At 50.4% G+C, this 13,177-nt stretch overlaps 1 protein-coding gene across 1 annotated transcript in view; it reads left to right on the forward strand.

Annotated features, from left to right (window-relative positions):
- Positions 1-10,627, forward strand: part of LOC118670807 — a 31,764-nt gene extending 21,137 nt beyond the window's left edge. The window contains exon 2 of the mRNA XM_036338193.1: positions 7,760-10,627. Coding sequence (XP_036194086.1) covers positions 9,569-10,627 — 1,059 coding nt within the window. The 5' untranslated portion in view covers positions 7,760-9,568. The remainder of the gene's footprint in view (positions 1-7,759) is intronic.
- Positions 10,628-13,177: the final 2,550 nt, after the last annotated feature.

The following is a 13,177-nucleotide window of genomic DNA, read 5'->3' on the forward strand; positions in this document are numbered from 1 at the left end:
GGGGAGTGATTAAGGATTGGTGTTAGCTAATATCCCTAAGAACAGGGACTCCATGTCTAAGCCATGTTTCGGGGGTGAAGGGCATATTTCCGTATCTCTGACTTAGGTTATTTCTGAGTAGCCATTAAAAAATCTCCCAAGGGACTTGCTTGTCTTAGACTCTCTTCCTTGCTATCTGCCTCACACGCTTCCTCAGAATTGTTATTGTTGTTGCTGTTATTATTTTTATGCAACTTTAATCATGTGACAGCCCAGCTCAAAGACCTTCCATGACTCCCCCTTGCCTCTTTTTGTTTTAATTTTTATAACATTTTAAAATTAACCCAAGAAGACAAAAATATTATCATTAAAAAGTGTAATCCATGTCAGGATGACTAAAAAATATATTGTATTCAAAATCCAGTGTGTTTCAGAGTTAGGGTACATCTCAATTTGGAAGTTAAGTTTCATCAGACATACTTAATCTGTATTTAGTTTTCATAAACAAGGATTCACAAACCAAGTTGTCCAAACATACCTTAAAAATTTCCAATTTCTAAATCAAATATCAGCTTTTAGAGCTGAATTTACACTAATTTAAATGGAATAAAAATTTAAAGAATCCTATTCTTCTTAACACAACCGTAGTATCCCATCCCCTTTGTCTTTTAAATTAAGTGCAAAGTCCTTTGACAAGTTTCCTGAACCCTAATTCCTTTGCAGCCTTAGCTTCTGTTAACTCCTGGGTATATTGGCCAAACTCAGTCAAGCTCATGCAGCCTTTGCCCTACCCAGCCAGCCCTTCCCACTCTCCCCAGCAGTCACCCCCTCTTTCCAGGCACTGCCCTTCACACCATCTTTGCCTATTAAAACCCTGCTGTTCCTCCAGGATTGATCTCAGAAGCCTCTTCTTCCATGAAATCTTTCTTGATATTCTCAACTGTGATTCTGTCAATTGTGATTTCTCCTTTCTTTTTACCCTTCAAAGCACATTGGAACCTTCAATTAATTCACTTTAACATGGATTCTAGCCCAATCCAGATGCCCATCTCCTCGGAGCTGATACAAAACTGCCTCACCTTCCACAGCCCCTTCACCCACCACCTGCAGTGCAGTGTCCTCCAGGTGCCCCGTGGGCCACCATGGTTAGGAAGAGTGTGGGCATTGAGTTTAGAATGGATCTGCTTTTGGGGTTCATCTCTGTCCAGTTTATTTGCCAAAAGGAAAAAAGAAAAGAATAAGGAAGGGAGAGTGCTTACCTCGGTCTAGTCTCAGGTCAGATTTGCTGCCTCACATATGACTTTTGCTGAGGCCTGTACCTGGGGCCCGGAGGCAGGGGCAGGTATGGACGTGCAGATTTGCTGTCTTCCTTCCCTGGTCAGCTTTCTGCAGCTCGGAAGGAATAAGGTCAAGGTCCCACAAGACAGAGCGTTTCTGAGGGGCTTTGTTACACTCCTGGGATTTCTAGTGGGGCTTACTCTGGAGGGAGCCCTAGTGGGGTCCCAGCCCAAACATTTCCTCTTGGATCCTCTAAGCATGAGGGGCAACTTCCCAGGATCAAGGCAAACATAGGAATTACATGCTTTGATTAAAAAAAAAAAAGTGTGGATCTGGAGCGGGGCCAGAGGGAAGCAGTAAGGTTACTGTGTTCTGTGTGGGCGACACAGGGGTCAACTGCACAGGCTTGGCGCCTGCGGCCAGGAGCCCGCGGGGTGTAGGTAGTTGGGTTGGTGGTGCATGGGCGGGAATTCTGCAGCGCACGGGGAGGAGTTCAGGCAAGCTCAGCGAGCAGCTCCCAGTCACAGTTCGCAGGATGCAGGAAGCCGCTGCCAGGATAACTGGCAATGGCTTAGTTTGTTAGGCAGAGAATTGGATGGTTTAGTCCTAAATCTATCTGTGGTTTGTGGCGGAATCCTGAACAAGGCCACCTCATGCCTGAGCTTTTCATATGTAGGTGGGATTGTTGCCTCTCATTTCTGGCAACCTGGCCAAGCATGAGTATTTTAGCTTCAGGGTGGAAAGAAACACAGCCTCCCTCCCTCCCTCCCTCCCTCCCTCCTTTCCTCTCTCCCTTTCTTCCTCTCTCCCTCCCTTCCTTCCACAGATATTTATTAAGTGCCCACCCTGCATCAGGAAGACTGAGCAGTGAGCAAAACAGTCCAAGTCCCTGGCCTCACACAGACGGTCGCAACAGCGAGACAAGTAAAGATGTATACAGTATCCGGGAGTGATAGAGGCTCCACAGAGAGATAAAGATGGGTGAGGGGACAGAGAGGGGCAGAGAGCTGTTTGAGACAGAGCAATCTATCTCAAGCAGCTGCCCCTGCGGGGTGGCACTTGAGCAGAGACCTGGGTGAAGTGAGGGTGTGTAGGGGAAGCTCAGGGGCACCTGCAGAGAGGAGTCAGACAAATGTGCCAGCTGCATGACCCCTGGGCGGGGCAAAAGCTCCTGCGAGCCTCCGTTTCCATGGTTTAAAATAACACTCATGACGCCTACCTGGCACCGTGCTGGTGTGGATGGCATGCAAAAATGCATGCAGGGCTCAGTATGCAGTAGGAACGGGGCACAGGGTGGGTGGCTGCCCCTGTATCAGCCTGTAGGAGCCGATGGGATGGGCACGGGTCCTGCTTCTCTCCAGGACCACTCAGTGCTTCAGTCTCTCTCTCTGGGCCTCATTCTCTATCAATAAATGCAGGCAACAACCCTCGCCCCCTCCTCAAAGGAACGGGAAAGAGCAGGTGAGATAGCAAATGCCAAAATGCTTTTTGAACGGGGTCCGCAGAGAATGGGGGCATGTGTGAGAGGCCAGCCCTCACCCGGCGGGCTTGGTGGCACAGGCATCAGACCAGCACAGATCCTGGAAGACCGTGGGGGTGTACAGGGAGACAGAGACAGATTTGCAAGCACAAGAGAGAGCTGGGAAGAGAGCCAGTCCCAGGGCGGAGGCTCAGCAGAAGGGCGGGCTGGGGTGACCGCCAGGAAGCAACAAAGCAGCAACACAAACAGGAAGCAGGACCGCTGGTGGCAGGATGGGGCCCTGCCAGAGCCGGGAAGAGCTGGGGGCGGCGGGGGCGGGGGTGGCGGGGTGGGTGGGGGGACCGCATCCCATGCTGGGAAGGGAGGTCTCTCTGCAGGGGGTTCCAAGTGAAAATGACATCGCTATGGAGCACCCCATCATGCTCCCTCTTTCATTTTTTCTTAAAAACACAACAGAAAAAAACACCAACTTCTGCCTACTCTGTAGCCCCCAACCTCTGTTGGGAAAGGGTTTTTCTACCTCCCTCTTCTCCATGTAAACATCCACCTTGTAATTAGTGAACCGGCATCTCCTCCCCGGCCTGCCCGTACCCGCTGCTGATTCCAGAGGCTGGGAACCCGCGCTGCCCTCTCTCCGAGGGGAACAGGGGTAGGCACACCTGGCCGGGGCGTGACTCGGAGGAGCACAGGATCTGCATCTGCAACAGTCTGAGTAGATTGCACACGGATTCATGGGACCGTGCCCCCGCAGCCCAAACTCCTTCCTTCCCTCCAGAACTTCCTCTCCGACCTCCTGTCAGTCTCAAAATGGATAGAACAGCCCGAAGCCATTGAACAGAGTTATGTCTGCAATCACCTCTCTAATTCGTGCATCTAGGTGCCCATACATCAAGCAAGGGGGCCACGCGCGGCTTTATTCAGCGCGATGACAAACAGACGCTTGAATACCAAGGAGCTCATGAGCTTTGCAGCCACAGGAAAAAAGAAATAAAAATAAAAATAGAGAAAGCCCCCACATGGATGCCTGCCTCACGCTCTGTGGCCCAGCCGGGTGCACGAGGAGACGGCTCACAGGAGGTTATTCAGCAGTTCCCAGCATAAACCCCAAGGTAACAAGTACGGACGGAGCAGATGTCGGGAGACGGAGCGCTATTTTGGAAAACTGCCGAGAGATTTAGAAACAGGGCTTTCTTCTGAACCGAAGCCTAATGCCGAAAGGCCTTTAAAATACAACTTCCCAGATGCCACCTGCGTCGGATGAATGCCAGTGCGGGCCACCGATACTGGAAGTGCTTGGACTGATTGTTCCGGCACAAACAAACCCATTTCTGTATTCCTGCAGCTGCACCCCGGCCAGGTGAGGAGCCGGACCGAGTCACAGTTGCCTCTCGCTGTCTCATTCCCGGCAGATTTTGGCATTTAACTGTAATTAAGATTTATTGTTCACTGGCTCCGCAGGTCAGGGCAAGCATGACAATATGGGCGACTTTTCTGTTTGCTGGTAACACGTCTGGTAGGAGGAAGCCTCGAAGCTTTCAAGCAGAGCTCGACAGACATGAATAGATCATCCTCATTGCAGGACCCGTGCGTTCCCATTCTAATCAGAGGCCAGGGGTCTCGTGAAGGGCGGGCAGGGAGAAACCAGAAAGACCCAGTGAACTGTGCTGTTGCTGTTGCATCTGAAGGGTACGGGCTGGAAGCCAAATCCGTTATTGCCCATCTTCTGGGTTTGGGGACGGGATTGTCTGCTTGGTGTGGGAGGCAACCTGAGACCTTGGTGCTGACAGAGGTTCTGCAGAGACGGGGACCTGTGGGTCTTCGTGGCCCCCCCCTTGCAAATCGGAGGAGAATCATCCTTCATCTCTCTCCCCGCTCAAGGATGCCCTTGGACCGAGTCAGGTGGCCGGGGAAGGAGGGAGGCGGGGCTCCGCCGTCAGCGGCCACTCACCTGCTTTTACAGGCTGTCTGCCCAGGTCCCGCGCAGGTGACCCCCGACACAGTGGGTGTGAAGGAACAAACGGTCCGCGAGCAGACAGATGAAAAGGGCGGCTCGTCCCCGCTGCTTTATTAGAAGGCAGAAATGCGGAAGCGTAATGTCCTTCAATTTCCTGGCATCTATAATTTATTATATATTATTGTTTGCCCTCCGTGGGGTGTTTCTGTCAGTGCCTGGATAAAATAGGAAAGCATTACTCACACGGCCCAGAGATGTGGACTCTGAGCTTGTCTGTCTCTCTCGTTCCCTTACAGAGGAGGGGAAAGGAAAAAAGAATGACCCCTTGGCTCTGCTGTTGTCGACCAGAGAATGCAATTTTATGGAATACTATGAGCAGATCTTTGTATCTCACCCTCAACTGGATAGCATTCAGATGGTGGCTTACAAAAACCCAGGCCACACTCAGGAAAACTTGGAGGACAAGCGAGTGGGGAAGCCGTGCGATGCGGGGCACGCTCCTGTTTCGTGCTGTTGTTATTTGAGCTACTAGTTCAGGGGGCTTGGGGGTGGGGAGGGGGGCTTCTGTCCTGCCCTCACCCAGTACTTCCCTGGTTGCCTGAAATTGAGAACATTTGTTTTTCTCTATCCCCGAGAAGCATTTCGGAGACTCTAGGACGCATAAGGGGGCTTTTGTTTTGACGTTCAGAGAAGGCTATAAAAGCAAGCGTCTCTCCCAAAGGCATAAGGAGGGAAATGGGTGTGAAATTAATTTTAATGGTGGATAGAAACAAAATCTGAAAGAAAGGTTTAAAAGAAAGCTTCCCACCTATTTGACCAACGAAAGGTGTTTTATAGTCCTAGGGACCAGATTTTGAATTTTTTGGCATCCGGTTCAACTAAAGTGATGCTGAGCCGAGGAAGAGGAAAATATAACCGTGGGAGGGTTGCTTCTATTAATTGGATTCCGTTGTCCGGGGTGTTTTTACCCACTGACAGGAAAGCCAGTGCTCCGTTCCTCGAAACTCACTACTGCCAGGTTATGTCAACATATAAATCCCAAGGACACTTGAGACAGGCTCAGACAGGTTCAAGTACGTCTCGCAGGGAGCACACTTGACCCTACATGGGAGCCTAGTTTACGGAGCCTGGGAACTTTGATCCTTGGCGATGCCCTGCAAGGTAATAATCTCAGGAGAGCCGAAAACAGTCACTCCCAGCTCCCCGCCCTGCTGATCCAAGCGAAACACATGTATAAGCTCCAGCCTCAGCCCCATGGGCGCAGCGGGGCGCAGGAAAGGACGCTGCAGCCATGAGTGGACAGGACGTCACTGAGCCCCCTGCTGTCTGGTGCAGACAATGGAGGGAGGAGAGGGAGCCGCGGTGGCTCCGAACAGGTGGGAGCTGGAGGACAAGCACTTGCCCAGCGGGGGAGGGCTCTGTGCAGGCAGCGGATCGCAGGAGCCGGTGAATGATCACAGGAGACAGCTCCTACGAGCTGGGATGCGGCAGGATTCCAGGCCCAGGGACGCCTGCCCGGGAACCAAGGCAATCTGGAAGGCGACAGTGGGGTGGGTCGCTGAAGGGGCAGTGGGAAAAAGGCCAAGGGAAGGGCAGGAGGGCCCGGCTGCAGATCGGCAGGGCTACTTGGAGTTCCAGGGCGCTTAGGATTCTTGTCCGCTCGAACACAGTCATTTGTTCTCCAGCTCTGCTAAAACCGTAATTCCTTTGTCACAGTCCTTGGCATTTCAGCTTTGTTTTTTTAAGAGTAATATTGCACCCATATCAGTCACCATATTTGTAATGGAATGTTAAAACGTGAGAGATGACTCATCAAACACTGCCTATAATAAGGACGAGTGGATCAAAACACAGGGGAGAAACCCATTGTTTGAAAACTTTATTTAAAAAAAATATTTTTTATTGATTTCAGAGAGGAAGGGAGAGAAAGAGAGAGAGAGAAACATCAATGATGAGAGGGAATCATTGATTGGCTGCCTCTTTCACATCCCCTACTGGGGATTGAGCCCAAAACCCAGGCATGTGCTCTTGACCGGAATCGAACCCGGGATTCTGCAGTCCACAGGCTGATGCTCTATCCACTGAGCCAAACCGGCTAGGGCTGTTTGAAAATTTTAAAAGTGTTTCTTTTAAAATGTGTTTTTTTTAAATTATTTTTTACTTTTCAATTATAGTTGGCATTCCACATTAGTTTCAGGGGTATAGCATAGTGATTAGACATTTATATAACGTATGAAGTGATCTCTCTGATAAATCTAGTACCCACCTGCCCCAAATGTAATTTTTAAATTGGAGAAGAGGGGACCATGGAATAATGATTATTTCCTGAGACAGTAAGAACTGTGAATTTCCTTTCACCAGGAGGAGTGTACCTTTAAGGAATACACAGAGATGTCAGAGGTTTCAGGTGCTTTGAATAGATAGTGCTGAACTATTCTGTAAAATCGCTGCGGGAATACTTATGTCTACCAGTGGTTTCTGAGAGACTGGCTATTTCCCACAACCCCCTCCCCAGAATGGGAGTGATCAGCACTTATATATCATAGGCCAAGAACTGATATTTTGTTTTATGTTGACCTTCTCTGATTGGAAGGATGAGTACTTATATCAATCTAAACCCTCATCTAAATGGATATCTACCTATACCTATACCTATACCTAGTCTATTGTGACCACTTGAATCTCTTCTGTGAATTGCCTGTTCAAATGCTTTGCCCATTTTTCTACTTGACTCTCTGTTATTTATTATTTTGCAGTTCTTTGTATCGGAGGCATATACCATTAGTACAAAAGAGTAGCATTCAGCAGCATTAATTTCCTTAGTTTCCCAATGTAAAAGTCTAAAAAGCCATTTGATATTTTTGTTTACATTTATTTGCTTATCAATGAGGTCGGATATTTTTTTTTCATAGGTTTGCTGGAAACTCATGTTTCTTCTGCAAATAGCCGTTGCCCATCGTTTAGGGAGGTGCTGATGGTGGTTTTCTTACTAACTGTAAGAGGTCTTTACAGGCTATGAACCAGGGTCTGTTATCTGTGATGAATAATGTGTCATGCTTGGTTTGCAGGGGGACTTCTGGCTCTTTGGACAGGATTTGGAGAAGGTATGTGTTTCAGCTTTGGCTTGTATTCTCCTCAGATTTGGAAGTCACCATCCTGAAGATTCACTTCCTTTGGAAAAACATCCAGCCTGGTCTACACAAGAAATGACATCTCTTCTTGTAATATGGCTTGGACCACGCACCATAGTAACCCTGGCCTTATTGTGCGCCAGGTGCATTTGCTTGACTTTGTTACTATTGAGCTAATGAACTAAAATGCCTCTGCTTTCTCCCCTGTCCACAGGGGCTGGGGCCTACGGTGGGGGTGGGCAGGGAACAGGGATCTGAAAGCAGACGGCAGAATGACCAAGCTGTAGGAAAGGCAGGGAGGAGACTTGAACGTGGCCTCAGTGCTCCCTATGTCTCCGCTCCTCGCTGTCTCCTGCCTTCATCTAATGCCCTCCCTTGGTAGGTAGGCTGGCCTTCGTCACGTGGCAGAAAATGTCTTGCACCGTCAGCCCTGGAGAGAGGCAGCCTCAGTTCTCCTTTAATGCCATTCGGCAGCTGGCGCTCTCTTGAGGGCCCAGTTTGGGTCAGAGGTAGGGTTGTCAGGTAAAACACAGGATGCCCCGATACATTAGAATTTTCAGAGAAACAACTCATCATTCTTAGTTGTAAGGGTCTCCCCAAACTTTCATGAGGTAGACAAAAAAGTTATTAGTTGGTTATCTGAAAAGCAAATGGAACTGGGCATCTTGTATGTTTATCTGCCAAGTTTGGCAACCCTAACCAGGAGCTTGCTTCTAGACCAGGTAGCCTAGAACCAGGGCGCTGGGGGTCAGCCTCCCATCAGTTACCTGCAGCCAGGGGGCCTGATCATGTCCCCACGGCTGCCCACTTGCTGATGGTGGGGGTGGGGTAGTTACTATGCCCAGCAGACAGCCCCCTGGGTGTGCCCATACCTGCCAGACTCAGACTAGCGTTCCTCAGCCTGGATGGACTCTCTGCAGCTCCTTCCCGTGGCTCCGGCTGCCGCGTCATAGGCGGACTCTCAGCTCAAAGCTCTGTATTTGCTGAGTCTGTCGTTGGCTCTCCGATTCTGGTCCCTGTGCCGTGTGCACTACAAGCTCCATGAGGAACAGAGCCTGGCTGGGGCTTCTCCGAGGCATCGTGACATTTCATCAGGGCCTGGCTCATGTCAGGTGCCAGTACACACCTGGGTGGGAGGAATGCAGCCCAAGGTTCTCCTGTCTGTCCCATGGTTCCCCGTCCACACCTGTCAGGCAGACAGCAATCTTACAGGAGTTCCAGCGCTCTCCTTGCTGGCTGCACCTCAGCACTTGCGACACACTCGCGACACACTCACCCGAGGACACGTGTGCTCATCTTGTCTACTTCACAGCTCTAGACTGCGCAAACCCACGCTCGCCTCTGGCGCCTTCCACCCCGCCTGCCCATCACCACCCAGCCTCCCCTGCAGGCGGGCTCCGCTCTGGGTGTGGGCACCCGTGTGTAGGGTGACCGTACCAGCAAGGGGAGAGCAGGTTGGGGCACAAGCATGGAGCAGGACCCCATGTCAGGACCACAGGAAATCCGAATGAGCTCATCGAGGGAAGCTTGACCAAGACCCCCTGGATGGCTTGTTCACCGATGGCTCCAGAGGGCAAAGCCGTCCGGTCTCCCACCCCTGCACCCTCTCCTCCCCACCCTGCTTGCCCTTGCTCACTCCCTTTCCTCCCATTTCAAAAGCATTAACCATCTGCTGGACACTGAAATTCTTAGACAATCATTTGAACTACCCTGCAGTATAGCAGTTTGTCCTTTGAAAATGGAAACATGAGGAATCGAGAAACATCAAGAAAACCCAGCCTAAGAGCCTGCACCTGTGGGCACCGGTTGTCCAGTCATGGAGCCTCTGTGGATGGGATGTCAGACCCAAGGGCCTGCACTTGGCGGTGTGGGGAGGCAGGTAGTCGGGGTAGGTGTGCTGTGCAGGACTTGGTCCGCGACCAGACTGAGGGGGGGCCCTGCCCGTCCTCTTCCTCCGGAGCCAGCCCCACCCGCCCTGGCGTTCCACCGGCACCTGTCTTCCTTCCGCGCCTTTGTTTTCATTCATTCCACTGCAGGTCAGCTGCCTCCTCCCCACATCCAGGGAGGCATTATTACTTTGCAAACAAAACATGTCCTGCTTGCCTGGCAAGATGGGTTGTCTGGAGAGATTTCCTGCAGACTGCTGTGCTCACATCGCGGCTCAGGATTCTTGTAAACGGCAGTCACAGAGGGTGGCACTTCCTGCCGGAGAGGAGCCGTGTCCTCTCCATGACCTCGGCCTTATTATCCCTTGTGGTCCATCCTGCAGTCCCTCTCTCCTTCCCGCCGCCGAGGGCCTTGTCCTGCCGACCTGAGGACAGGCCAGGCAGGGAGGAAACCGCGTCCCTTGGTGGTGGCAGGGGACAGACAGATGCTGCAAGATGGGGGCGTGCTCCTGTCTTAGTCCTCACTGGCAACCTGACCCACTCACACGCTGGCCCTCCCCCAGGACCACGAAGGCCAAGGCTTGCAACGTTCCTGGGCTCCAGTGAGATCAATGATGTCAGCAAGTCAAAGGTGGAGAGAGTGGGAAAAAGGAGACCTTCTAGAAAGGAGAGCTCCTTTCTAGAACCTTCCTGGATTGACGCGATTCTAATCCCTCAGCGGCAGCTGAAAATGTGTTTCCGGGGCTCCACTTCAGACCATGTCAGCCACAGACTCTTCTACCTCCAAACTACATTTGCCTCTGGCCCCGGAGTCTCTGTGTCTTCTCTCTCTCTCCCCCTCTCTCTTTCTCTCCCTCTCCCTCAATTCTCTGCCCTTTTAAAAAGGGGAAGCCGATTGGGAGGCAAACCTAAACCCTGATTTTTGAGTAGGGAGCAGCCTTTCACATGAAAAAATAAAAGCACATACATTAATAGCTTAGAAAACAATGGTAATATTTAATTAACCTTTGGAAATGGCTGATCTGCAAATCTGCACGTGTCAGCTCATCTTCAGAACAGAGGGACTGTGTGTGCCGATGCCAAAATCAACATGCCAGGTCCGTGCACTGCTTCCATGGGGATTTCATGGCGGGGGTGGGGGGTGGGGGAGTAAGACCCCCCCACACACATCAGTTGTTTTACTTTAAAAATTCATGTGATCCAGCCGCCCCCGTCAGGGCTGGCCGTAGCCTGTTGTGCTACACATCTGAGGACCCCATGTTGCAGCTTGGCTCCTCTCCCTGTCATTGTAGCAGACAGGCCGCAGGCCTCCTGGGGGAGCGAGGTCACTTCTGATGACAGCAAAAATCAGCTCGATGCACTTGGAGCTCTCCCAACACAGTGCATGTCCACAGGACAAAGGGAATTAGACTCATCTGCAAGTGTCAACTCTCTGGCTTTTTAGGGATTTCTTTTTTCCTTTTAAAGGTGGTATACTCTCAGTTGGAGAAGGCTTGTCATCCAGGGAGCACCGAGGTTGGCTCATTAAAACGTCACCTGGTTAAATACAGTAAATCAATGTTGATGACATTGTTTCAGGTATTCCCCCTCGCGGAGCTGGCGTGTCATGCTGATCAACTTTTACTCCCATCTCGGCGAAATGGAAACCCCTCCTTTCTGCCCTGCACCCTGTACCTGCTTTAATGAGGGTGTCTCGCCATGTAATCAGAAGCCTGAGTTGATGGGTGGTGACTACCACCTTTCACTTCCTTTTATCAACAGTGAGAGCAGAAAGAACCAGGGACAGTCCTGTTTTGCTCTTTGGGACTTCCAGAACTCAGGAGCGTGGGATTCGGGCAGTCCCAAAGAGAATGAACATGGAGCGGTTGATTTGTACTTTAAACGGTACAGACACACCCATCAAGCAATAAGATGCGGTTTGAGATGTTAAAAGAACGGCTGTCACTTGTAAAAAGGCTATTGCTATTGCCTTTATTTGTTTTGAAGCATCAGAGAAAAAAAAGTTTGTAGCTTTTAAGAAATGTGGCAAATCTGCCGAGCTTTGGGTAGGAGAGATCCAGGCATAGGGAGACTGGGTCAAGGTGGGAAGATACACACCTGGTCAAATGAAGCAACTGTCTGCTTGCTAAGCTCTCCTTTTTCCCTATTGGAAGAACACGGAACAGTTGGGTACATAAAGGTCATGTCCCTGTCATTCTAGCAGGTTCAAGAGATGTAGGGATCCAGGAAGGAGGCCAGCGTGCATGAGATCTGCCCAGGGATGACCAGGAGTGCCTTTCTAGAAGAAAACAGAGCTCGTCAGTGAGGGCCACATCTCCAAGGAGCAAGCCTGACCATCAGTGACGCAACTCGCACATCAAGGACAAGAACATCCGTGACCGCAGTGACCCATAAGTGATCCAATGATCAGATCTACCAGTGACGATTGCTGGGCTGAGAGCCTAGGTCCTTTAGTCCCTCAAGGCAGGGAAGGCAATAGGAAGTAAGTACCGGGAGATAGAAAGAAAAGTCATGGTTTGGTCCTTAGCCTACACCTCGAGAGCACATACTACACTCCAAGCTTATTCTCAATGCTTTACATGCCTTATCATATGTCATCCACACAACAAACCAATGAGGTATTTACTGTTGTTAGCCCCACTTTACAGATGAGGAATTGGAGGCACAGAGAGGTTAAGTAACTTGTCCCAGGTCACACAGGATATACTGATTCTGAGTTGAAAGAGGAAGGTGTGAGTTAGAGCCAATAGTTTGTATTATTTTAATGGATTTTCTGATGTATCTTGTCTATATTGTGTTTAGTAATTGGCCTCAGCTGGTCAACTTGCCTTTCACAGTTCATAGTAGCCCTGAGAGGTTCCAACTGCAGGCTCTTCTGAGACACCCACTCTTTTATCCGCTCCAAGACCCATGGTCTTTCCTCTGTGAGAGCAGAAACCAAAGATCTTAGGTTGTTGGGAGAGCACAGCCATGTTGAACACAGGGGCAAAAGTCAGCCAAATGGAAAGATGAGAGCAACAGAGAGGATATAACACCCCCTCTCCCCAGAAAGCGCAGCTTCAGGAGGGAATTAGAAAAGGAACAGGAATAGCAAACCAAAGGAGACACTTGTTTGTAGAAAAATTAAGACAGTTTTCACCTGGACTTCCGCCCATGTGGCCCAGTGCTTCGCGTACCCACTGGACTGAAGACTTGAGTGGTGAATGTTATATCAGGACCCTTCGGTCATTGAAGCACGGAGCTGGGAGGGCCTCAGCAGGTGACCTGGGTGGAGGACCCAATTCTGGCCTGGGCATGTTAAACCATCCACAGTTAACACAACATGGCAAGCCGGGCAATACAGAAACAGCACACGGCTGTGATCTTATGGGGTCCTGAATCCAAAGTGTCTCATGTGTGGGCCACAAGCCACAAAGAGGCTTAACCCAGATCTTAAGAGGTTTATTTCAGCCAAGGAGGTTAGCCTCTT

The sequence above is a fragment of the Myotis myotis genome, unplaced genomic scaffold (genome assembly GCF_014108235.1).
Source record: "Myotis myotis isolate mMyoMyo1 unplaced genomic scaffold, mMyoMyo1.p scaffold_m19_p_16, whole genome shotgun sequence".
NCBI classification, from domain to species: Eukaryota; Metazoa; Chordata; class Mammalia; order Chiroptera; family Vespertilionidae; genus Myotis; species Myotis myotis.